We start from the raw sequence: 26,567 nt of genomic DNA, 5'->3' as shown, positions 1-26,567 counted from the left end.
CCAGGAGGGTGGCCACGTCGGCAAGAATTGCTCGGCCGTCGGATTGGCCGATCCGACGGCCAGGATCAGATGTGGATGTAAATTTTGCAAAAAACCCTCGAACTTTGGTGAAATTAACCCGCAATCTTCGGACGGAAATTTTCCGAAAGAACCCCCAAACTTTAATGAGATCCCCATATTTTGCAAAAGAACCCCCGAACTTTAACGAAACAACTGAACTTTGTGAATATCAATTTTACAAAAGACCCCCTAAACTTTAACGGAATTGGCACGCACTCTATTGACGGCAATTTTATGAAACCCCCCCCGGAGTCTGGCGAAACCAATATGGACTCCACGAAAATCAAATACACAGAAAACCCCCTAGACTTTTGCGAAATCAACCCCCTTAATGTGTATCGGCGACGGGTTGAATCCCCTCACATTTTGCAAAAGACCCCCTTAAATTTAACAAAATAACCAAACTTTGTGAATATCAATTTTACAAAAGACCCCCTAAACTTTAACAAAATCGTCATGCACTCTATTGAGGGCAATTTTATGGAAAACCCCCCGGAATTTGTCGAAATCAATATGCACTCCACGAACATCAAATTCATAGAAACCCTCCCAAGACTTTTGCGAAATCAACCCCCTCAATGTGTATCGGTTTTGGGTTGAATCGCCTTGCGCATTTACACACTGCATATACCATAACATGGACATCTATTATCACTGTCACATACAAGCTTTCTCATTACAGACGCACGGACGATCCATAGACATATTTCAACGATCCACGCCTCATACACATACATTTAACAACCCAAATCAAATTTGATCGAGCCAGCAACAAAATTTTATAAGTACGGATATATACATCCATGACGGCCCCCTCGGGAGCATCGACGGCGCATCATTTTTCTAGTTTATATACTCATATGGTATAGTGCTGGCATTGCTCGTGTAAGCTTCCCCATCATGCCTCAATAGGATGGATGATTATTGACCTTCATGACTCCACTCGGCCCTGCGCGCCATTATTCCTGGCTATCTTGGTAACAAAGGGCTATTGTTTTACTTGAGTTCACGTCGTTTTACTTGAGTTCACGTCGTTTTACTTGAGTTCACGTTGGAAGAATGTTGTTAAAACATATGGATGAGGAACCAAATACCCCCTCGCATTTATCTTGTACGGGGTTGATTCTTTTAGAATATAGCGCATTTTTACACCATTTTTACCTTCGAACATCTCGCTTATTCCATTATTGTCTGTTCCGGTTTCGTAACTTTGATCCCAACATCACCAACGACTGGGCAAGATTCCGGTCGGGGGTCGGTCAGGAGTACAACAATCAATAATCAACATGGAAATAATTAAACCAGCACTGCACTACTATATCTCTGTCGTGCGTATATATATGGAGCCATGGCCAGTTCTCCTCCATTATTGCAAGTGTAACTATAGCTACTCGAGCCTCTGCTTACCGTGTCTCGATGGTGTTCTTGGTTTTACTGTTTTTGTTGCTATTAGCCCTGCCGGTTCATGTCGTCGTCGGCCAGCGAGGTTTTCGATTGCTTGAATTCATCATCATCATCATGTCCATATACATATATAATCCTTTTCAACTTTACAAGATCAACAATTCCATGGCCGCCAGCAACTGTTATTTGCTTCTGATTAGCTGCTAGTTCGATATAGATGTTCATCGATCGCGCATATATTATTTTGATGCAGGCTTCCTGAGCATCGATTGCGGCCTGGACGACAAGGACAGCGGCTACACGGACCGCGACACCGGCATCGTCTACGTCTCTGACGGCGCGTACGTCGACGGCGGCGAGAACCTCAGGGTCGCCGCCGAGTACGAGAGCCAGTGGAAGCAGCGCTACCTGACGGTGAGGAGCTTCCCGTCCGGCGAGCGCAACTGCTACTCGTTACCCACCGAGGCCGGGGCCAAGTACCTGGTCCGGGTTTACGCTTCGTACGGCAACCACGACGGCAAGAACGACAGCTCGTCCCTGGAGTTCGACTTGCACCTAGGGCCCAACTACTGGGACACGCTGCACGTCGCCACCGGCGACGTGTTCGAGGCGGTGTTCGTGGCGTGGGCGAGCTGGGCGCCGGTGTGCCTGGTGAACACCGGCCGCGGCGCGCCGTTCGTGTCCGTGTTGGAGCTCAGGCAGCTCCCTGAGGTGCTCTACCCGCTCGCCGTCACGTCCAGCCAGGCCTTGAACACGTTCAGACGAGGAAACTTGGGCTCCAGCATCTCCACCGCCCGGTACGTATACGTCCCTTCTCCTGGAACGAAATTTATATATAGCTGTTTTCATGGTTTTAATTCGCCGGCTAAGGCATTTAGCGGTAAGGTCGCCGTTACGGTATTTAACGGGTTATATCCGGTATTTAGCGGGCTATAGCCGGTTTTAGCGGTCTAAATATCATAGCAGTACGTTGTCCTTCCTAGAGGCTATAACCGGCTATTTAGAACTCTGTCTTTCTGAGCTAGTAATTAACCTTTTTGCTTCGTTGGTTTCACAAATTGAGCAGGTATCCCGGCGACCAATACGACCGTTTTTGGTGGGCAAGCGGCACCAACCCACAGTGGGCCAACATGTCGACGGCGCAGGCCATCCAGCCAGATCCCGGCTCCGCCGTGCCCCTGCCTGTTCTCCAGACGGCCGCCGCCGCGGCCGGCAACGGCACGGCGCTGAATTACCCATGGCGGACGACCAGGGCGACGTACTGCTTCATGGTGCTGCTGCACTTCGCCGACTTCCAGAGCGCTCAGCTCCGGCAGTTCGACGTCTACTTCAACGGCGACCGGTTGGGACAGGGCGAGAAGCCCTACAGCCCGCCGTACCTGGCCGCTGCTTCCGTGCGCTCCGGATGGCACAGTGCCGTCGACGGCATGTATAACTTAACTCTCGCCGCCACTGCCGCGTCCCAGCTGCCCCCCATGCTCAATGCGCTCGAGATCTACACTGCTATTGCCATGGACAGCCCGGCGACATTCCGTGCAGACTGTGAGCTCTCGTTCTTCTCCTCTCCTGCTGCACAGCCCCATTATTCAATTAATTGTTCCTTCGTCTTTTTTCTTAATTAGAAAAGGAGAGAAAGACTGTACTTATATGCAGTGGCGGAACCAGGATTAAGTCGAACCCCGGGCCAAGTTTTAAGTATAGACGTCCACAAACTCACAATTCAAAAGATACATGAAAATATAAACGGAAAGATAGATAACATACAAAAAACACCATCGCGAAGTAATATATTTATTCTTTTTCAGCAATTGATCCAAGTCCTTCTTCAGCAATTGATCTAAGTCCAGAGGTAGAAGCTATTGCAAAATGAAAAAAAATTGGGCCGAACCCCGGGCCATGGCCCGGGTGGCCCGGGGTGTGCATCCGCCCCTGCTTATATGTAGTATACACAACACAAGAAAAATACTAAAAAACAAGAAGTATAAACTATAAAGACCAAAAACCGTTCCTTGTTATGTTAGAAACATATATAGGTACGGTTCTTCTTGGCTGCGGCCATTTTGAAAGATAAAATACTCCCTCTGATTTTTTCTTACATATCGTATTAGGTTTGTCCTAAATAAAATCGTTCAACTTTGATCAAATTTCTTGAAAAATATAGCAATATTTATACTACCAACATATGCATTCCTTTTTTTTTTGAAGAGAACGGCAAGAGATTTGCCTTCATTTTTATTAGAAGGAGAAAAAAATAAAGATATACAAACACACTTTCAACTCAACACAACTGAAACTTTTTCAACCAACAGTCGACTGCAAAAAAGAAAACAAAGAGCTCCTTGTAAAGAAAGATCAGACAACACTAGCAAAACCGGTAAGCAATGAAAACATATGCATTCTCAAAATATATTCCATCATAGATTCAATCAAATAAACTTGGCATTGCAGATGCTATTATATTTTATTTTAAACTTAGTTAAAGTTGAATAAGTTTGACTTAGGACAAATCTAATATAATTTGTAAAAAACTGAGGGAGTAGGAGATTAGCAGCGTATACGTACACTATTATAAAAATATATATGTCATCCGAGCCCGCCAGCTACTATCCGTTCCTGTTACACTAGCAACAATACTATAATATATCTGCCAAGACATATGGATATGGGTTGACCATTTGTGCCAATTTGCCAATCGGCAGGGAATCGAAAACCATTAAACGTTCTTGTTTAGAGGTGGACCCGGTTGGCTACAGACTCGGCATCTCCCTCAGGCCTCCTCCAATGACCAATAATACATGTTAATTAGCTAGCTCTAGGACATGCCACCTCATATTTTTTTCTATTAGAACAGACAAAAGGAAAATCACATGCATGACTCCTAGATCATGTGGGGATGATGCATGCACGCGGCCTTCTATATATATATATATATATATATATATATATATATATATATATATATATATATATATATATATATATATAATTTGGAACGGATAGATGGAGTAGTACGTAGTTAACTCAAGTGTTGAGGTAGCATGAGGTGCATGGCGGTGGCGGTGCAGAAAGTCACCTTCATTCCCTGTGCAGCCAGTGGCCGGGGCTTTGAATTTAGTGAACCGGGTCATATGATTTTACATCTTGCACTTTTGCATAGGGAACCAAACCGTTGGAGAAGTTCACTTCTTATTTTTCTCCAAAGTTGCATAAAAATTTTGCTTTCATGTTTTAGTTTCCATATAAAGTACCATGCACATGAGAAACCATGAATCTCAGCGATCAAAACATTCTCCTGACCATATTAGTTTTATTTTCCTATACAATAGTTGACGCCATCATGGCTATCAAATTCGAGTACGGAGTGAAGAAAAATTGGGCGGGCGACCCATGTTTCCCTACGAAATACGCTTGGGACGGCATCGGATGCAGAAATACAAGTCATAGCATTATGAGGATTACATCACTGTGAGTATATATGGAACACTCTAGTTGCACCTTACACCTTAATTCTTTCGTGTACCACCACCAGTATTGTTTTGGTGTATCTGAGTTATATATGTTGGAGTGAAACTAAAATATTATAATGCAGAGATCTCTCCAGGAGCTACTTGGATGGTGTAATATCCAAAAAATTTACGCTGCTCACTGCACTCGAGAATTTGTAAGTGTTACATTATTAAGGGTTAATCTTCTCTAAGTCTACAATTTATATCATAAATGTTAGAAAACACTGTAGTTATACTTCCTAATGTCGGGTGCTCCATGCATGTGTTGATCCACAATGTTACATTTTCCCTTTTCGTGATTGCAGTAGATATATGGATCCCTCGTCCATAATAAATGGGGATCCGGATCTAGACCATGGTACTCTTGACCATGGCCTCCCATCGTCTTCCCCTAGCTACTAGCTAGGCTCACTGCAGCTATTAACATGTCGCCCTTGAGCACTACAAGCTAGGCTCACTACTATAGAAATCTTTTTGGAGGCGGACAAAATCGCTTTTTTCGAGGCGGGCAGGCCAACCGCCTCGGAGCCATCGTCACGGTTAATCGAGGCGTTTACGGAGGCGGGCAGACAACCGCTTTGGTTAATGGCTTAACCGAGGCGGTCGAGTTAAAACAACTGCATCGGTTCCCGAATAGCGCACGCAGGCGATCGATCACAGGGATGTACCACACTGACAGGGCGGGACGTTTCCTCTGCACATATCCCTCTTCTTCCTCATCCTCAGGAACCGCTGGGATCTGCTTGGCCGTCTTCTTCTTCTTCTGCCTACTCTTGGGTCCCTCGTCATCTACGTCGGCGCGACAACCAGCATTATTCCTCTTGTACCGACTCGCGCCGCAGTGCGTACAGCTCTGTAAGTTCTCATACTTGCCCCGATACAGGATATAATGGTTACTGCACGTATGGAACTTTTTAAGCTTCATCGACACTGGTAGGATCATCTTCTTCGCTCGATACATATTGGCGAGAACCTTGTTACCCTCTGGGTATGTGTCAGCAAGCATACGTAACAGGTCATTGAAACTAGTGTCGAACCACCCATGATGGGACTTCAACATCAGTAATTGGAGGTTAAAATGCAATGCCGTCCATTGCTTTGGACAGTCCTTATATAGCGGTTCAAATGCCGCCTACTTCGTCTCCTTAAAATTCTCAAGCCACTTCGGATTCCCAAACAGAACATCATCTTGATCTACGGTTACCAAGATTCTAAAAAATATCTGCATCTTCTGGCCCCAACAAATCACCCTGCTCATCACCATCCCCATCACAATCATTGGCTGTCATGTCTTGGAGAAGTTCATCAATGTTGTCACAATCGCGATTCGCACTGTTGCCGCCCGCAGTTGTTGTTGATGGTGAGAGTTGTTGTCCTCCTCTTCCATTCACCGACTTGGTGTCGAAGAGTTTTGTTCTGATGCACCGGTGGCGCTCGGATCCGCTTCTCCGTGAAACTTCCAAAAGGTGTAATTGTCAACAAAACCATAGCGGATCGGGTGAGATTTCACCACGCTATCTTCGTGGACAAGATTGTTCTGTCATCTATTGCACGAACAAATGGTGCACTCTCTACTCAGACTCGTACGATACTTTTTGGCAATGACAATAAATTTTGTCACGTGGTGAAGGAAAGTCAGATCTTTGCCAGCCCTAGGTATCTTGTACATCCACTCAGCCCTATCCATGAAGGAGATCTTGCACACAGCGAGAAACTAGAGTCAAATATAAGCAGATCTAGATCGATCTGAATCCAGTTTTCTCTCTCCTCCATTTAGATTTAGATCCGGATCTAGATCCAAAACAAGTAGAAGAGAGGAGATGAGAGGGTGAAGAGTAAGAAATCAACCTTTTGCGGTGTCCTCCCTCACCAAATCCAAGGGCAAAACCTCCCCCCTAAAATGGTCAAGTTCGGGTGTTTTGAACTCAAAACACCCAAAAATGGAGGTGCCGCGAGGAGGAAGAAGAAGGGTGGGATGCTATATATGATGGACTTAATCGAGGCGGGCAAAGTAAAAGAAACGCCTCGGTTAATCACTCTTAACCGGGGCAGTTGCATTAGAAATGAATGTTTCAGTTAATAATTTAACCGAGGCGGTTGTCTTTAAGAAACCGCCTCGGTTAAGATTTGTTAACCGAGACGGTTGTACGGCCGGCGGCCCGGCATCGGTTAACCGAGGCATGCCGGAGCCCATCCGCTTCCGAGGCAATTTTAAAGCACCTCGGAAAATAGAATTTTGTAGTAGTGGCTTGTGCTTGCATTGTGCGCGTGCGTGCGTGTGTGTTTCTTTTGCAATATCACGATCATGACTATGCCAGCCTTTTTCTCTAATTGTTACACATGGCAACTGTTCAGCATCCTCTTGGTCGTTCCATCTGTTCGTTATTAGTGTGTCTATCTACCGATTAGATTCAAGAATGCCTTTCTCAGCGGAGAGCTATGAAAGGAAGTCTACATGCAACCACCATCCCAGTGATATGGTTTGTAATTTTCATCTAACTCTCTCATTCATGGGGTTTTAAAAATGATCGGAATGGCGACTAGAGGGGGGTAAATAGGAGCCTAAAAAATTCTGGACAAGAATTGTGGCCTATATCCTAAAATCAACCCCAATAATCCTCCCTTGTAGCAAGAAGCAATGGAATAGACTTGGAATCAAGCTAAGAAGCAATCTCAAGAAAATCGGAAGCGACCACAGAAAGGTTTGAGAGAAAGCACCGAAGGATCAATGAAATCCCGGCTCAGCCGGACCAATACCAGCTCAGCTGATATTTGAGCAGAAGGTCATTGCGGCTCATCCGCTATATTTTAGAAATATTTTTTCTGGCTGATGGTCTGGCTGAGCAGCGAAATACTAGCTCAGCCGATATGGGACCGGAAAGCCTTTTCCAACTAACGATCTGGCTGACCAGCAAAACATCAGCTTAGCCGGTATGCCTAAAAAATAACTTTTGAAGTAAGATCCAAACCCCATACTCACCATATTTGAGCCATAGTCTTGCAACACCTTGGATTTCATGGATTTCGGAAGGGCAAGGAAAAGGATGAGGAACTCCAGAACAAACTCAAAGCACAAAACGTGAAATCCAAACAAACATGATCCAAATCCAAAGAATTTTGAGGTGTAGATTCTCTACCATATGGTGAATCCTTGCCCAAAAGATATCTACAAAAAGATCAAGCTATTACCTTCAATTTTAACGGATTTATTCAAGAACACAAGAAAATGGGCTTTTGGGGAAATCACAAAATTCGAGTTGCTCGTGTATGGATTTAGTTGGGGATCATCCAAGATGTTCTTGCACATGTCCTAGCACCCATTTTCCCCCAAGAAAAACACCCGAAATCGCTGCCAATCGCGAGATCGAAAAACACCCAAAAATAGCTTCAAAAATTGGGAAAATAACAAATTCTAGATCTAGAAGGTGGAGAATAATCTTGCATGAATTTGATACTTGGATTACCTCAAGATTTTTTTTGTTACAAGCCACTTCTAGAGCTAATCAAAGCTAGAATGGCAAAAGGCTAAAATCAAAGAGTCACTCCTCTCAAATCCTAACCAAATCTCTCTCATTAACAAAATGAGAGCAACTCCCTCCTCCCACCCCCCAAGAGCTGTTGTCCCAACAGCCCACACGCTCTATATATAGGCACTTGGCAAATGATCAAAATGCCCTTCCATTAAGTATACAGCCCGAATACCCTCGGAGGAAAAATCGTCCAACTTTTTATTGGAGCACCTGACTGTTGACGCTCAATAATGACCAATTCTAAGCGTCAACTTAATTAGAAAATCATGAGAGTTTGCATTTCTTATGCGCATCCTTATTTATAAATAAATGCCTAAACATGCTTTACCCCTAGAATATATACAAGATGTGTTTTCGAGCTAAAATGCAGGATGTATGCACACTTTGGTCCAAGATAAAATCATCGACAAATCAGAGCACGAATTCAGGCTCAATTGGATCGAAAATGGCCCATGCACCTAAGCTAACTGTCTTAGGATAGGGCCTTGCACCTCGGATTAAGACAAGGCAACCCAGGAAAGCCCAACCACCGAAGCTGGGGGCGGTTGGCACCACGGGCAGGCCAGCTGACCACCTTGGTCTACTGACCAGCCCATGGGCCCCACCGCCTAAACTCTGCCATGTGGACGCATCTCATTGGCTCACAAAGGCGGTTCAATGAGGCTCTAGAGAAGAACCCTTACCAGAACTCCTAAGAAAATTCAGGGACCCGATGACTACTAAACTTCACCTAAAGTCCACTAACCTATAGAGCTAAACAAGAGAGTGAGCTTGAGCTTCAACTTGAGGTGTGAAACAGACCGGGTTCCCGAGAGACGAACCCGACTCTCTGTATCGTTATGATAGTCCCTGGATCAGTAGCTATCACATACATAATTCATTTCAATTGAATATCACAGACATATCTCACGTTTACAACCGCACATGAATTTATTTATTACATAATCCAAAGGATTGTATTACAAATCTTAGAGTACAAGCCCCTTGGGCTAAAAGAAAACAAACAGAAAGCGAAAATGGTATCTAGTCTTCTGGACAAACTTCATCTTCACGAATCCTCTCCACAGGCAGCTCAGAGTGTAGCTCGGGCCATCCTTCAAGATATCTTCCTTTTTCATCCTGCTGATTCCTTCTCTCGGATCCTGCATCTATCAGGCTATTCCCAAGGACGGGATAGTTTCACGTCACCATCCGTATGCAAGCGTTGTGTGGATGAAAACAGTATAGAATAATGCTACACACACACACACACACACACACACACACACACACACACACACACACACACACACACACACACACACACACACAAATGTCATCCAAATCTCCTTCGACGCGGGCAGCTCCGGCATCCCAGACTCCCGATCTCCTATCTTCCACTACAACTATCTCAACCCTATTTCGGTGCGGGAACTCCCTCCCCCCTGCACCTCAACTGCTATCCGAGCAGGAAAAGTAGATTAGAGGGAGGTAGAAAAGTATATGTGGATCTAACTACATTTGTGGGGCCAGATCCAGAGTTGTACATGACCGAGTACACGGCTATACGTATAGTTTTCACCCTGTAGGGGTTGTACACCTGTACCCACTCGCCCCGAATCCAGCCAGGAGCGACTTGACAATCTCTGAGGCACCAGTCAACGAAACTAATGGCTACAGCACCATTCTGTTCCCAGTCTAGGGCGCGTCCCCCTGCGAGAGGTCACCCGGGGCTATGAAGCAATCTAGAATGGAATCTCCATGGATCCTGTGATGGGGGGCGATAGGGTCCTTCCCTCTCCCCCTGACACTAATACACTATCCTCCTATAGTAATGATGCCGCGCATAGCTAGCTCAGGTTGGGTCCACCCTCATAATAGATAAGTGGCATGCACGTTTGACATAGTTCCGTCACTAGGGCCACAAAGTCAAGTCCTTAATCCAGTCGAGGTGAGCGTCTTCGTCCAAGGTTTGCGTTCCATAAACACAGTTCGCAATCATCACCCATTACAGGTATCGCCTCCTCTACTATTGTTCCCACAGAACAGCTATGCACCCGCCACAGGCGCTCATCACCCATCACAGGTGCTCACTGGATTGTTCCCAACACATAACCCCTGGCTCCCGATCCGAAGACTGAAGAAATGGTCCACTCGCCCCCACAATAACCCTAATCACCAATTCCTATATGTGGAGGCAACTTCCAGCAAGCCAGGACTATCACATTATGGATTCCCTTTCCCCAAATCTCACTCATAGTAGCCATAGCATACAACAAATCATTTCTAAGTAAGGGAATCAAGGAATACAGTAAGTAAATGGCCATGCAAGCTCGTCTCATCACACTCAATTTAGGAGTGTAGCGTATCTAGCAAGCAATGCCTACTAGGTAATCAAATCGCGAATGTGCGTGAACCTGATAGGTCTTCGTGGTCTTCCTCAGTCTCTGACGTCTTCTGGTCATCCGGTACGTCCTTCTAGATCCTCCGGGTGCCGGGGTAGTCCTTCTGGATTCGTCGGTTGCTCAGAACGTCGGTCAACACCTTCTCATCAGGACCTAGTCATAATTACATATAAATATAGGGACCAAAGTGCAAGAATGCACAAAACGGCTCAAAAGAGATCCAACTCACAACAAATCCTATCTAACATGTAGATCAGGATTTTAGAAGAATTATGAAACTGGTTTCATATTTTTCGGAGGTCTGGTTGATTTATTATGAATTTTCTAAGGTTAAAGCATTTTCTGGAATTAATAGATGATTATCGTAAAAGGAAAAAACTCAAAGGTGACACGTGGCAGCACCGGAGCGTGCCACGTCAGCATGACGTCACCAGAGGGGTCAGTTCTGCTGACATCAGCAGTGGGCCCTGCTGATGTCAGCGTTGACCAAGTCAACATTGACCGTTGATTGGTCAACCAGTCAGTGGGGTCCGTGAGTCAGTGGGTCCCATTAGTCAGTCTCTCACTAGAGACTTACTGGTGGGGCCCGCGTGTTAGGGTTAAAACATAAAAAGAAAAAGGAAGGGCGGCTGCTTTACTGGGCTCAAAGGGACAACGGGCCGGCTCGAGCTGCAGCTCGGGAAAGAAGGCCGGTTTGGGTTGTCGGGTCCGCTCGGCTTACGGCTTGCAGGCCGGCTTGGGAGCAAAAGGGTCCGGCTCGGGTTCTTGGCTCGCTGGGCCGGAAGTGGCCCGGTTGCTCTCCTCCCTCTCCCTCTCTTGGTCCAGGGACATCGGTGTGCTGCTGCCGATGGCAAGCGGGGCCCGCGCATCAGCGGTGCGGCGGGATCGCCACTGCACACGGATCCAGTGCAGTAACAAAGGTGGGGTTGCTCGACGAAGCTCCTCCTCTCCGGGCGGAGATGGTCTTCTCCCATGGCGGCGGTGGCAGCGCCGGCTCGAGCAGAGGCCCCCGACGGTAGCGGCGACAATGAGGCGGAGCAGAGGTCAGATGGTGGCGAGGCTAGGCTGAGAGGACAACGGAGCAGGGAAGGGCGGAGCTTGGCTGCAGCAAGGCTAGGGTCGGCTTGATGGGCCTCCTACTCTTGAGTGAAGATGGGTCTCCCTCTCCTGGCGGCGGTGGTGATAATGGCTCGGCGGAGATCTCCGGCGGGGCTTCATGGCTGCAGACGGCTCCTTGGCGACACGGCGAGGAAAAAGCATGGCTTGGCTCCTAGTGTGGCTCTTGCGCACGTGGCCGTAGTGGTCTGGGTGGCCGGTCGGTGTTGCTCGACGTGACGTGGCGTGTCCACAGTGCATCGGCGGCGGTTTGGCCTGGCGACAAGGTAGGGCAAGGGCCTCCAAACGCGTGGGGTCTGGGCGACCAAGGACCGCGGCGAGGGTGAATGGCAGCGTGATGTCAGGGGTCCGCGGCGGAACAAGGCGGCGTGACCGGGCATGGGCCAGGTGCTAGGAACTGGCAGAGCATGGCCAAAGGCATGGCCTTTCGGCTAGGTCTTGCAGTCGGTTCAGATGAGCGCATGTGTGTGCAGGGGTGAACATGACGTCGTGCGTTGGGTTGGCACGCCGGCGGCCAAAGGGCTCGACGGCGGTGTGCGCGTGACGTGCCCGCGACGTCGCAGCGTGGGCGTGACCGCGACGCGATGGCGGTGGTGACAGCATGGCCAAGAAAGGCATGGCCTTTCGGCCAGTGCGGGTGCATGCGCTGACCCGCTCGTGGCAAGGCCACGGCGAGGTCGCGGCGGTGACAGCGGGCACGAGCAAAGGCTCGGCCGGCAAGGGCGCGCGGTGGCTAGGCCGCAGAGGTGTGCACGTGAGTGTTCTAGGAAGACGGAGGCAATGGGTTCGTGCGCGAGGCACAGGCACGGCGTTCCTGTGGTGGTGGCTCGTTAGGCTTCTGCAAGAAAAAGGGGGGACGGTTTCCTAGGTACGGTCTACAGGCGGCTCATCGGCGGTGGCGTCGCTCACGCCAACAGCACAAGGCAAAGGGGAGGACGGTGGATCGGAGGCCTACCGGCTCAGGTTGGGGATGACAAGGGTGACGCAGGCATGAGGCGTAGCTGTGGTGAGGTTGATGCAGTGCAGGCAGCACACGATTGTCTTTGTCATCGTACTGGGCGCCGGCTCGGTGGAGCTCCCTAGGCGGTGGTGGCGTGGTGCAGCTCCTCCTCGGCGGGGTTGGTGTCACGTCCTCCTCCTCCCTTGTCTCCTCTTTACATGGCGGCGTCGAGCTCCGGTGGTGGTGGCACTCCACGGGACGCTACTCCTCCTTCTCACCTTCTCTTCTCTTGGCTCTCCCTCTCTACGTGATCTGCTTGTGGCTGCGGCAAGGGAAAAGAACTCCGGGTGGCTAAGGTTTGCGGCGGCTGCCGGGACGGCTTTTATGGGCGCTTGCTAGGGCTCGAGGGCGTGGGCACTGCACGGACGTTGAGGAATGGTGGAGGGCGCTCGGCGCGGGCTCATGGACGCTTGGCATGCATTGCGCGGCTGCGAGGTGCGGGGTTAGGGTTTGGGAGCGCGCGCAGGCGGTCAAAAGCGAGGCGAGGAGAGGAGCGCGGCAGCCTCCGCGCGTTGTCGCAGTGCTGCGCTGGTGCCGGTGACGCGAGCGGGCAGTGGTGCCTGTGTGAGAGGCGGAGAGAGGCGCGGGCGGTCAAAAGGAGGGAAAGCAGAGCAGGGCGGCAGAGCCGGTGTGGGCAGGTGCAGGTGGTAGAGCTGGCACAGTCGTTTAACTGCTTTGGCGCGGAGTGAAGGCGGGCGGAGCAGCACGGAGGCAGAGGGCAGAGCAGCGGCATCAATTTGTGGGATAAAGAGGAACAGGACAGGGCGCTGACAGGTGGGTCCCGATGGGCAGTGGCTCAAGAAGGGGAGGCGCGCACGCGGGCTGGCGAGTTGGGCTAGCGCTGGTGGCTTCGTTGGCTGTGCGCGTGTGGGCTGGCGGCTGGTGACCCTCGGGCGTGAAGCAGGCCGGGCTGACACGGGTCAAGCTGAAAAAGAAAAGGGCTAGCTGGGCCGGTTTGGGTGGAGCTGCTGCTGGGTACAGGTTGGGCTGGACCAGTCCTGGGTTCGGATCGGGTTTGGTTAGGTCTCGAGCTTGGTGACGGGTCACAACAGGCTAGGGTTAGGTTTTGGATTTAATTTGAATTGCTCAATTCAAATTAAATCCCACACAAGTGTTAGCTTTTGAAATTAAATTGAGGGGCACACCTCAATTTAATTTCCACCCAATTTATCACATAGGAAAAAAATAAATCCAATTCGAATCCGAATAAACAAGGTAGATGCAAATAAATCCAAACAACTCCAAATGTTTTGTATAGACACAAGAGAATCATGCAATCCCAAATGTCTTCAAATCCATTTCATCATTAGTTCAATCACTCATCACAATTAACCCAAGGTTCTTGTCAACTTGGTTTCGCAAGTTTTCCACCAGTAGTGCATTAGTAACAAGTACATTATGTCAGGCTTGGGACCTCTTTGCTACTTTCTTTGGTATTAAGGTCTCTTTCATGTATGACAACATCTACTGGAAGATGCACATTTATGATAGCATGGCGTGACACGATTAATGTTCCTCATGAGTTAGAGAAGCATAAAGTTACAATCTCATTGGTGTTGATGCTACCTATATAATATCAAAGGTGTAGGTCAGTGTTTTGATTCTCCACCATGATACTTCACAACCTCAGCTTTGTTGAATTCTTCATGAAAGCACGGACAAGCGCATCATGGTTATTTCCTCCGAAAGCTCGGTACTGTACAATGAGTGTTTTTATGGGTCTGTATACTCATCTATTGACAGATTTAAGCAACACTAATCTATAAAATTTGATCCATTGGATCAATATATAATCCAGTCAATAAGCCTCCATTCATATAAATAAGATAAATCTAATTCTCAACGCCCACCATCCCATTCCCCACCACCCAACTTCCATACTATCTCTAACGTCACCCATCCTCACTCAAGCTCTCCACACCTCGTTGTGCTTATTCTTTGTTGTCAGCAGCCAAGGATTTGAACTTACCTACCTTGACCTGCTCCCTATCCCACTTATTATATATATGACAGTCTGTGGTATGTAACATATATTCTACCAAATATACTCATAAAAAAGCTTTTTTCAAAAAGTACAATTATCTAGTAATCTCTAGGTCTAGAGAAGAAAAATAACTAATGGCTGCCTCTCGCGTAGTACTTGTCCATCCTCGTAGTCATTGACGTCCCCCCTCCTCGTCCCACACATACAACAACGTCCATGCTTGTTCCACTCACTCATTGTGTGCATATCCGCATCTCCAATCACACCCAAATCCACACTGGACACCGCTTGCTCTCGATCCCTTGTTGCACGTGTTAGTGATCATGATGTCCTAAGGAGCCTGAGTCCTTGAAACCCGAGATCATGCCAGCAAATGATACAACTTTGGGTACGTCCACACCCATGCTCACGCCTACACCCTCGTGGGAAGCTAAAGCATTAAATCCATATGGTCGGTGTGCCTCCTAGTATCTGTGAACTCCTCAATGATGGGGCAGACACTTCTATAACAAGCTTATCCATGGACTATGGTGGCTATGAGCACCTCCCGTTGAGTTTCTCCATTGTGGTTATGGGCTCCTGATGAACATGTCAACAGGATATGCATAGCGTTTTTTTTTGATATTTCTTGCTAGATTTAGTAGTGTTGCAAACTTGCAATAGACAATTTTTTTTATGTTGCAGTACACGATTATTTTTAATGTTGTATGGAGTCATTTGGTGTGTTCCATGGTAGACATTTTTTTACTATGTTGCACGGGCACATGGTTGATATCCTGATGTTTCTATGTCACCTTCTAAGTGTTGGAACACTAATCTCTGGTAGAGAGGCAGGTCTGCAAATAGGCACTTTACTGCATGTTTTTATGTGACAATCACTGTTGTGATGTTGTGATTGTTAGCCCTCAATGTTGCGATAGAATTTCGGAGTGTCTGGTGCGAAAATTTCCCATCGAACGCAAATAGAATTTTTGATTTGACATATATTACTCTACGACTTTTAGACCAGATGATCCTCGGAAATTGGAATGGTATATTGGCATGAGAAAACACATTGATGAATCACCATTTATATACTTGTTTCATGACTTTGTTCCCAAGGACCCATCTTTGTATCTTTTGTACCCTAAGTAATTAGATGATCAACATAAATCATGCTAACACATGTGGATAGAATGAACTAGATTTTATCCAACTCCACCCTTGTAGAACGTTAAATAAATTTTCTTATTCATTTATGGGCTTGCTGACCATAGTTGTGCACTTGTGCGATATTTCAGGGATTTATCTTACAACAACTTAAGTGGTCCAGTACCTGATTTCCTAACAAGTTTTTCCTCCTTACGAGTTCTGTAAGTAAATTTCTGTTGCAAAAACATGTAGCTAGCTAGAAACATTTACTAATCACCATTTACTTTCTGTAGAAATTTGTCTGGCAATCATCTGAGCGGCGACTCCCTTTGTAAAAATTACACTGGGACACTTGTTTTTAGGTATTTGTTTCTTCCAAATTTTATTTTTGATTCATATCTTATGATGTTTTTGAATCATCACTCTGCTGCGATCTTTACACAATTGACTTCCTCAGTAGTAATATCACCTAACATTTTCTTATGTATCTCAGACATAACTGCAACGAAACACCAAGCCCATCGAAGAACAAAGCAACTGTCATAGCTATTTCAATAGTGGTTCCTGTGCTGGGTGTGGTTGTACTTATTCTCGTATATTTCATTTGGCGAGAGAAAAGAAAACGTAATTGTTATACTCCTTCTCAATATTTTAATTATATGGATATAGATATTTCATTTTATAATACATGACCTTCTCAATACACACACACTCCCCAAACAGATTCACAGCGTGCAATTCCAACGGCAAGTGCTGAGAATCGCCAATTCAGGTACAAAGAGTTGGAGAAGATCACTAATAATTTCAAACAGTTCATAGGGCAAGGAGGCTTTGGCCTTGTGTACTATGGTCGTCTAGAAGATGCTACTGAGGTTGCTGTAAAGATGCGATCAGAATCATCATCACATGGGCTTGATGAATTTTTAGCTGAGGTACCAAATTAATTTCAGTCACGTATAAAATGCTCAAGGTTCTTCTTCTAATTTTGTAATTAAAGATTTTCCCTATGTTTTGTATCTTTGTACATTAGGTTCAGAGCTTGACAAAGGTGCATCATAGGAATTTAGTGTCTTTGATTGGTTACTGCTGGGAGAAAGATCACTTGGCGTTGGTTTATGACTATATGTCTCAAGGCAGCTTTTGTTATCATCTAAGAGGTTTGTCTATCATCATCGCCACCCCCCCTGCGCCCCCCAAAAAAAACTAACCATGTGCCCACTTCCTTCCTCCACCGGTCATCTTTCAGTTCCAACTCAACACATCCACTGCACCGTTTCACACCTCCGCTAGCCGCTAGGACACACTAATACCTCCCCTTCCGCTATGGCACCTCTAGGGTTTAAAATCCTAGTGCAAGACTAAAATATGGTAGTAAAACATGTTCTCCTACGTTACTTAATAGGAAAAGCTTTCTACAAAAAAAATTCGATGAGAAAGAAATCATGCATTAGAATTTTTGAGTTCTAGGGAAACGAGCTCACATCACATGAATATCTGTCAGTATTTGGTGAGGGATTGACAGATCTAGAACTTGAAGGTAGGAGATTATTTGGTGAGAGATTGACAGATCTAGAACTTGAAGGTAAACATGGGAACACAAGATATAGATTTAGACAGGTTTAGGCCGCTAGAGTAGCATAATACCCTACATCCTGTTTGGGTGTTGTATATTGCGCCCTGCGGTTGGGTGTTGTGTTGCCCGAGTTTAGGCTTGAGTTGGTTGTCTACCGATCTAGGTGCCCTAGCCCTTCTTTACATATTCCAAGGGTGGGATACTTGTGGGTTACAAGATATCTAGTAGGATTACAGGGTAGAGGTCTAGTAGGATTACAGAGGAATCCTTATTGGACTCCAACTACTTCATTCCTTGCGGATAGCTTTCTTAGGGGTACCCAAAGATCTTTCTCTGATAAGCCCCCGAGCACTTCATAGCCGAGAATTGCATGCTTCCGAGTTCTTCTAGAGTCATCTTTAAGTACTTTTCTTCAGAACTCCACCTTTAATATGTCTTTTCTGAGTACTTTTCTGCTTGCTTCAAGGCTGTGTGGCGCTCTTGCCCGAGTAGATTCCATGTCTTTAGAAATAATCCTCATATATGGTGTGCAATGAAAATTGCACTCCATATGGAGTATCCCCCGGAGCCTTAGGTTGAAATGAAGAATTAGGCTAAGGGTCCATCTTGAGTTTGAATCTTCTTTCCTTTGTTTTCCAAATAGGTTTGAAAAACAAATTGCTGATAACACATATCCTGCAGCCCTAAGTCTTGAATCCAAATCCCAAATTTAGATTAAAAAGGATAAAAAAGAATGTGGCATGCATTGTAGAATTTGGTAGAATCTTTTTTTCCTTCCGTCTTCACATGAGTCATCTTTCGAGTAGTTTTACGATGTCCAGCCCTCGAGCTTACAAGCTAGGAGAGATGTAGAAGCCATGTCAGGTAGTTATTGGTGCCCATCTCTTGATCATGGAAACCAGACGAGCCACCAAAGGCATGTTGAGTACTTTGTTGCACCCAGCCCCCGAGCTTGTGAGCTAGACAAGCTGGCTGAAGTCACATCGAGTGATCAATAGCGCAAGCCGCCAAGCATGGGGGCCGACCAAGTTGCCACTGATCCTTGAACTATTAAAATACATGGCAAACATTATGTAGCAAATGTATCGAACTTGGGAAAGCACGCATAGTGTGCATGTGTGGGTAAATCCCTTTTTCTTTACCAAAACACCAAGTAGAATCTCGTGCAGCCCTTGTCTTTAGTCACTATGCACCAAGCCCTGCTAACCACTCCTCGCGGAGAGGACGGCTTGCCATTGCTACAATACGTGGGCAGACCAAGGCTTATATGTAGATAGCGCAGGGTGAGTCAAGGTTTCATGATTTGGGACTTGAACCGCACGAGTTAACTCAGGAGTACCTAGAGGAACATGGGGTCGGTGAGAGTGCGGATTATGCACAATGTGGTCAATCTTGTGTAGAGCAAGTCGAGAAAAGGTATAAGTCACTTAGCTTGATTCGTGGATGATTTGTCGTTGAAGTCGTGGTAGTCGTTGATGAAGTGTAGTTGTTGTTGATTCTGACTAGCAATCGATCATGCGGAATTCATCATCAAGTAGTTGGAGACTCGTCCCCGACTAGTTTCTAGTCGAAACAAGTAGTCGGGGTAGTCATTGGTGTGTCTGCATTACTGATTTGTCGAAGTAGTCGTAGCTGCGATGTGAGTTGGAATCGAGCCGAGTAGTCAAGGCTGGTGTAGCCGAACGTGGATGTAGTCATCCGCTTGAAGATCCGATCTCAAACTCGACGAGTTGATCTGTTGCGTTGAGTGGATGATCTTGATGAAGAGGTCCTTCAAGCTCACCCGATGATCTCGACGATCTGCCCTACGGTGGGGGCCAACTGTCGGTGTTTTTACCATCCCTAAGGTAGGAGATTATATGGTGAGGGATCGCCAGATATGGAACTTGAACGTAAACGTGATGACACAAGACACAGATTTGGATAGGTTTAGGCTGCTAGAGTAGCGTAATACCCTACGTCCTGTTTGATTGTTGTATATTGTGCCCTACACTTGGGTGTTGTGTTGCCCTAGTTTAGGCTTGAGTTGGTTGTCTGTCGATTTAGGTATCTAGCCCTCCTTTATATACTCCAGGGGTGGGATACTAGTCGGTTACAAGGTGAAGCATCTCCTCTAAAGAGGTGACTTAAATGTGATACAAATATCAGTCCCAGGAGGCTAATAATACATTTATTACATCAGATGGTACATCACCGTACAACTCTACGCGGTGGTGGGCAAAGGAGCGCCACTATCGCGAGAACAAGAACTACAAACCAAACGTAGAGGCTAACTATGTAGAGGTCATCAGTGTCTTGCGCCATGTGAAACTTCCTGCGGGTGACCCTAATCCACAGGCAAAGTTGGGTGCAGAACGAAACCCCCTACTCAACGTCCTCGGGAATGAGCTCTGGATCTTCCTCTGTAAATATTAAGCAAGGGTGAGTACAAACATACTCAGCAAGTTCAACCGCACCCACGGAGGGGGTACAGACATAATATATGCACCGGATAAATCAAGGATAAGGCTAAGTTTTAATTTGCGAAAAGCCAATTTTTATGCATGGGTTTATTTTGAAGGAAAAGGATTTTCAGAGCAATCATTTTGTACCGAGTAACATGTAGGGTTGATCCACACATGATCCAAGTTTATAAGTAGCTACCGGACTCCTCATTTGCCGTAGCACACGGCACAGCTGCCGGACACTTTTCCAAAACAACTCACGCCAACCCATCCATTCCCAGAAGAAGTGCTAGTTATGTGACCAAACCGTAACTTGCTCAATACGATGAGCACGGCTATTCGAATAGGTTTTACACTATGCAGAGGTTGTACACTTTACCCACAAGTGGAGTACCGCAGCACGATCACCTTAGTGTCGGTGCAAATCCCATCAAAGCCTTTACCCACCTTAGCTAAGCCTGACTAGTCAACACAGACTCCACCAAGGGGTTAACCTACCAACGAGGACTAACCGGGGCATAAGTCACACCAATCTTATCCCGTCTCCTTGGCCACCCATTGCTCTCAGCTCTCCTGATGACTAACAGACTAGCTAGTGGGGTTTATGCTAAGCCGTTGTCACACACAACGGTCAAGTGGTTGCACGATAGTTTAGTTAGGCAAGATGACACATCAACTCGGTCCTTAACTATGACAAGATGGATATCTCCCAACCTTGCTCAACCACGTCGGTATGAGCGCATCTTTTGGTAATTCACACAGGAATGCCATCCATCTCATCTAAGCACATCTTTCTTTTAGTTTCCAAAAATTCCACATTTTTCCTTCCCACACACTCACACATTTTTTTTATAAAACAAGTTGTGTCATGTTTGATGTGTTGTAAATTAAGCACAAGGTCCTAAGCATTCTAGCAGCGCTTAACATCCAAATAGAATAAATTATATTTAGACATTAATCTAGGTGGTCGATGAATGGTTATAACAAATCAAGGGGTGGCTATCCTACCATGTTTTCAGCAGTTAAAACATATGCAATTTTGGTAAAACATGCCAATAGATTGTGTTTATAAAACTGGGTCGAAATATGCATCAAAGGATGAGATTGAACTTGCCATTCGTAAAGCCTTCCGAGAAGTCCTGATCGTGGTACTGTCCTTCGGGTTCGGGCTTGCGGTACTGGTCGGCGAACTCGTCGGCGGGCTCTTCCTCAATCACTCCGTCGGCTACGGCGACGACAACACAGACGACAATCAAACACAACACACAAATAAAATGAGCTCACAAGGAAGTGAAAATTGATGGAATAGATAGTATATGATTTTATAGGAATTTAGGAAAAGGAATTTATGGAATCGGAGCTTGGATGTATGAGATATTGCAGTGATAAGATTGAGTGACTAATTAATTCCAAAAATAAAAATTAATATTGGTTAAGTGCATGACGTGCTCGTGGCCCATCTTAGTGTGTGGCCGTGTGGGTAGTGCATCTGGGCTGGACTTTGATTTGTTTAAGTGGGCTGGGATTGACTAAACAAGATAGAAGTGGAAAAAGGGTCTCGGGACTGAAGGCAGGCGTCGACAGCAGCGCTGCTGGCTCCCACGGTGGCAGGTTGCCGGAGCTTCGCCGGAAACGAGCTGCAGTCCACCGTTCTCAAATCCGAGGGCACAAGGAGAGAGAGGAAGGTAGCGGGGTTCCGTTCTGGTGACTCTGAGCATGGGAGAGGGGCTGGAAGATGGTCCGCCCCGAGCAGCCATAGCCGCGGCCATGGGAGCTCGTGGGGGGGCTCTACTTGGGCAGCGAGAGGGGCTGGCGTGAGTTGGGGAAGGTAGAGCAAGGTGTGGGGGTGCTCACCATCGAGGCAATTGGACCACGGTGTCCTGGTCGGGGAGATCGACCGACAGTCTATTCTTGGTGAAGAACAGAGCAAGAACGAAATTGGAGTTAGAGAGGAGGCGAGCGGCGGCGGGTGGAGTTGTGGAGGTGAAGAGCTGCGCGAAGGGCCTATTTATAGGCGACGGGGGCGGGGCTGTGCCAACGCTCCCCTGCTCACCATCAATGGCGACGCTGTGGCCGTGCGGCCACTTGCGGTCGTCGCTGAGTGGTGTGAGCGTCGAGGGCGAGCAAGGGGACATGGCTGCACAGGGGGTGGGCGGCACAAGTGGCCGGCGGTGGTGCTGTGCCGGACGATGGGCGGCGCGGTGAGCATCCGCGGTGCTCGTGGAGCGCGTGCCCCGCGTGCTGCGCGTGGGCGAACAGGGAGCCGGGAGGAAGAAAAGAGGAGGGAGGAGAAGGGAAAAAGAAAAGGAGAAAGGAAAAGAAAAAGGAGAGAAGGAAAGAAAAGGAGAAAAGGGAGGAAAAGAAAGGGGGGGGGGGGCGCCGGCGGGATTCGCGGCGATGGTCGCGAGCCGAGCGTGGCGTCGACGAGAAACCGAGCGCACGCCGAACGAGGAGAACAGGAAAATTAGACGATGATTGATTTCGGTGTCGGGACGGCGAATTGCCGGAAAAGATTTGAGCTCAGCGATGAAAAGATTTTGAAAAATATTTTTAGCGAGTAATTTATTTGGGTGAATTTTCGGGATGTTACACAAGGTAGGAGTTCAAGTAGGTTTACAAGATAGAGTCATAATAGGATTACAGAGGAATCCTAATTGGAGTCCAACTACTTCCTTGCGGGTAGTTTTCTTATGGGTAGGAATCTCTGACAATATCCTACTGGAAAGCATCTCTGCTACTATATGGCATCCAAGGAAAAGAGATACACTTGGTTTTATTTCTATTTTGATTAATTGTTGCTATGGTTATTGATAGAATGTGCAAATGCAGTTGTTGACGATTGGTAAATGTAATATGGAGTGCTTTAAGTTGGATATTGTTGAAGTGAAGAGAAAACAAGTGTAGGTCTACATATCTGTGTTGTGTCATTAAACAAGAAAACTGTTCATACTAAACCTGATGAAAAGATAACATTTATATAAAAATTACATCCCTTGACAAAGATTATTTTTAAGTTTGGAGTAATTGAGATGCCCAAATATCCATCCATGTCTTGCCAAAATGGCTTAAAAGGAAAACATATCCAATTTCTATTAGGAATCAGTGATAGGTGAAATGATATTAAAAGGTATTGATTTGCAATGTGATGAATTGATGTCATGGATTTGACTCCCAAAAGATGCATAGGACAAACTTTGATTGCAAATAGTACTCCTTTGGTAAGAAAAAGTATTCTTCTCTTTTTAGTATAAAAAGCCATTTGTATGATTATTTAAATCATCATCAACATTGATTTTTAATGTGATGAATTGATGGAGATAATTGTTTACACCATCGGTGCAGAGCAACTTACCACCTATTAGCACCTCATAGCAGCCCTAGCAGACTCTCCATGACATGCACACACCATCGGCGGTTGGCCTATGCTACTGCACTTAGGCCTGGGCATTCGGGAGGAACCGAACCGATCGGTTCGGTTCCTAGGTTCCAACAGAAATTCGGTTCTTAGAAAATAGGAACCGATTGGTTCTTTTCAGAGATAGGAACCGAGGAAATTCGGTTTCGGTTCGTTCGGTTCGGTTCCGGTTCTAACCGAAATAACCGAGCATTCCCAACATAGAAAAAATGGATTCCGGGCGGAGGGGCCGCCGCGGGCTCGCGGCGCCGGCGAGCCACACACGCGCTGGACGCGAGCCTGCTGGGGCCTGGGATGGCCGCCGCCGCTGCGCACACACTGGATCCGCGCGCTACGGGAAAAGAGGATGATAGAGGAGGTGCGCCGTTGGGATTGGGGATAGGAGGTGCGAGCGGCCAAGACGTCGTCCTCTGCCTCCTCCACTGCGAGACCTGCCGCCGCGAGCTCCCGGCTGGCCGCGTCAGGGAGCGGCGGCGCATGCCTCTGGCCCGGCTGCGGGCGGCCAGAGGTGGCTCCAGGTCGACGGCGCCGGCCACCGCGCTGGCCATGGGGCGGAGAGGCGGGTGGCGGAGGCTCAACGCAGGGCCTACCGGCCTGGGCGGAGGGCGGACCGGCGGAGCTTGGGAGGGGGAGCGGGAGTACGGTGGCCGGTGGGTCTGCGCCTCTGCGGGACGCCAGGCGGAGGCGAACGAAGTGGGGGGGGACGGGAGGTGGGGAGCGGCGGCTGGCTAGGGAAGGGCGGCAGGCTTGTGGGAGACTAGGGTTGGCTTGACGGGCTGAAGGTTGATGGGCTCTCACTGCTTGTTGGGCCGCCTGCTATTCTATGGTTCGGTTCTTTTGGGTAACCGAGCTCAGGAACCGAAAGAACCTAGTTAGTTCGGTACCTGAGAAATGGGAACCGAACAGGGAACCGAAATTCTCGGTTCCGGTTCTTTCGGTTCCGATTCTCGGTTCTTTCGGTTTGGTTCTCGGTTCTCGGTTAATTTTGCCCAGGGCTAACTGCACTCACACACTACCACAACCACCTAAAGCCTAGCCTCAATGGACCACAACGCCTCCATCACTAGCATAGTCATGTTGTGCGTGTTGAGCTGAGCTTGCATCAAGTTGTGGGATACAAATACTTAACAAAATATGTGATTTTGTTTCAAACTTGCATCAGAAACATCAATGACACGAGAGGTTCTCTTGAAAAACCTTTTATATGTTCTGGTGTATTTAAAAATAGAAACCATTTTGGGGTATCACACAGTTTCCTTCTAGTTAGGGATATCATTATTTTGGATCATAACGTCCATTAAATAAACTAGAATGGCATTCCACGTATTAATTTAGAAGGAGAAATGAACTAGAGTGGTTTGCCATACTAATTAATCAGCTGACCCTTAAAATAGAATTAGGTGTATACAGACGCATCACTACTTATTATTACCTCCATCCACAAATATAAGGCTTCTTTCTTTTTGTATGCTATTTTTGTGATATGAAATCTTAACCATAAATTAGTACTTATGATTATGAACATAAAACTGCCAAATTTGTATCCAAAAGTTATATATTCATAGAGTAATTATTGGTCAAAATTTTGTTCAAAAAACAAAACTTCTACATGTAGGGAGTAACATTTTTTATGGTAACTTCATGCTATCAGCTACACTAAGTTACCTCTATTATCACAGCCACCAACCTCATTGTGCTTGCTATCAGCTAATGTCTGTGCTTCAGGTGTCGAAGGGTCGGTCTTATTTTTATTACTAAGATGTATAGTTCCTTTAGAGAAGAGGATAACACGTAATGAACAATATTTTATAAATATATACTGGAACTGATTTGTGGAGTTGTTACAGTTATGTTATGTTAAAATATGTATGAAGGTAAAAATGGTGCTTCTAGAACCTTGAATTGGGGGACACGTATTCGAGTAGTGCTTGACGCTGCACAAGGTAATTATGCAATAAATAATTATAGCTAACTAAACCCTTCTTTGTAAAAAAAATTGTCATATGTTCTTTTTTGTTTTCATTTTCTTGCATCCTCGCTATATATGTAGGCCTGGATTATTTGCACAAAGGTTGCAGCCCGCCAATTATTCACCGGGATGTGAAGAGTAGCAACATTTTGTTGGGACAAACTCTGCAAGCTAAAATAGCGGATTTTGGACTTTCTAAAACTTATGTCAGTGACACTCAGACTCACATATCAACCACTGCAGCAGGCACAGCTGGTTACATGGACCCTGAGTATGTCTTTTCTGTGTATGGTAGAAACTTATCTTTTTTTTATGAAGCTTGTATTTGAATAATAATGAGGAAATCATAAACAATTGAATTACAAAGTCCACGAAATAAAACTAGTAAAACTAGTGCCATTATGCAAAATGTATGATTTTCACGCAAACTTTATTTTTATAAATACGTGGCTTGTCTGATATTTTCTTTTTCTTCAATACACTTGTCTGCTATTTGTTCAGGTATTACCTTACCGGAAGGCTAAGCGAGAGCAGCGATGTTTATAGCTTCGGAATTGTTCTGCTTGAAGTAGCCACCGGTGAGCCTCCAATAGTGTCAGGCCTTGGCCACATCGTTCAACGTTTTAAACAGAAGATTGTAACTGGTGATATTGGCTCGGTTGTTGATCCGCGGCTAGGATGTGACTACGATATCAGTTCCATGAGGAAGGTTTTAGACACCGCAATATTATGCACCGAAGATTCTGCTGATCAAAGGCCAACAATGGCTGCAGTTGTGGTAGAACTGAAAGAGAGCCTGGCATTAGAGCAAGCTTGGCAAAGGACGTGCCAAGTCAAGCTAAGGGAGTGATATAACTGCTATACCTTCCGTATTTTGTGTATCGGCAAGGGATGAATAAGTATTATGGGATTAAAATACCCTCTCCTCTATCTTCAAGTAATTTTCTGTTATAATAATGTCTTTGCTACTGCTAAAAACATGTGTCACGGTTAAGCATGTATGAATGCATAATTAGCATGTTAAGGAATCAAACAGTGTCCATTTTTACTC

The 26,567-nt window shown here is 46.4% G+C and overlaps 1 protein-coding gene across 1 annotated transcript; it reads left to right on the top strand.

Moving 5' to 3' along the window:
- The first annotated feature begins 1,476 nt into the window (after positions 1-1,476).
- LOC120695304 (probable LRR receptor-like serine/threonine-protein kinase At1g51880) lies at positions 1,477-26,567 on the top strand. The gene is made up of 13 exons (XM_039978588.1): positions 1,477-1,546; positions 1,718-2,261; positions 2,531-3,006; positions 4,791-4,929; positions 5,054-5,125; positions 16,265-16,336; positions 16,409-16,477; positions 16,609-16,739; positions 16,839-17,047; positions 17,146-17,272; positions 25,422-25,490; positions 25,598-25,787; positions 26,018-26,567. Exons 1-13 carry the CDS (start codon positions 1,477-1,479, stop codon positions 26,364-26,366), a joined length of 2,517 nt encoding a protein of 838 aa, XP_039834522.1. The 3' UTR covers positions 26,367-26,567.

Source organism: Panicum virgatum, chromosome 2K (assembly GCF_016808335.1).
Source record: "Panicum virgatum strain AP13 chromosome 2K, P.virgatum_v5, whole genome shotgun sequence".
Classification (NCBI taxonomy): Eukaryota; Viridiplantae; Streptophyta; class Magnoliopsida; order Poales; family Poaceae; genus Panicum; species Panicum virgatum.
The sequence above is the reverse complement of the archived record's forward strand: the minus strand, read 5'-3'. Positions and strand labels throughout refer to the sequence as shown.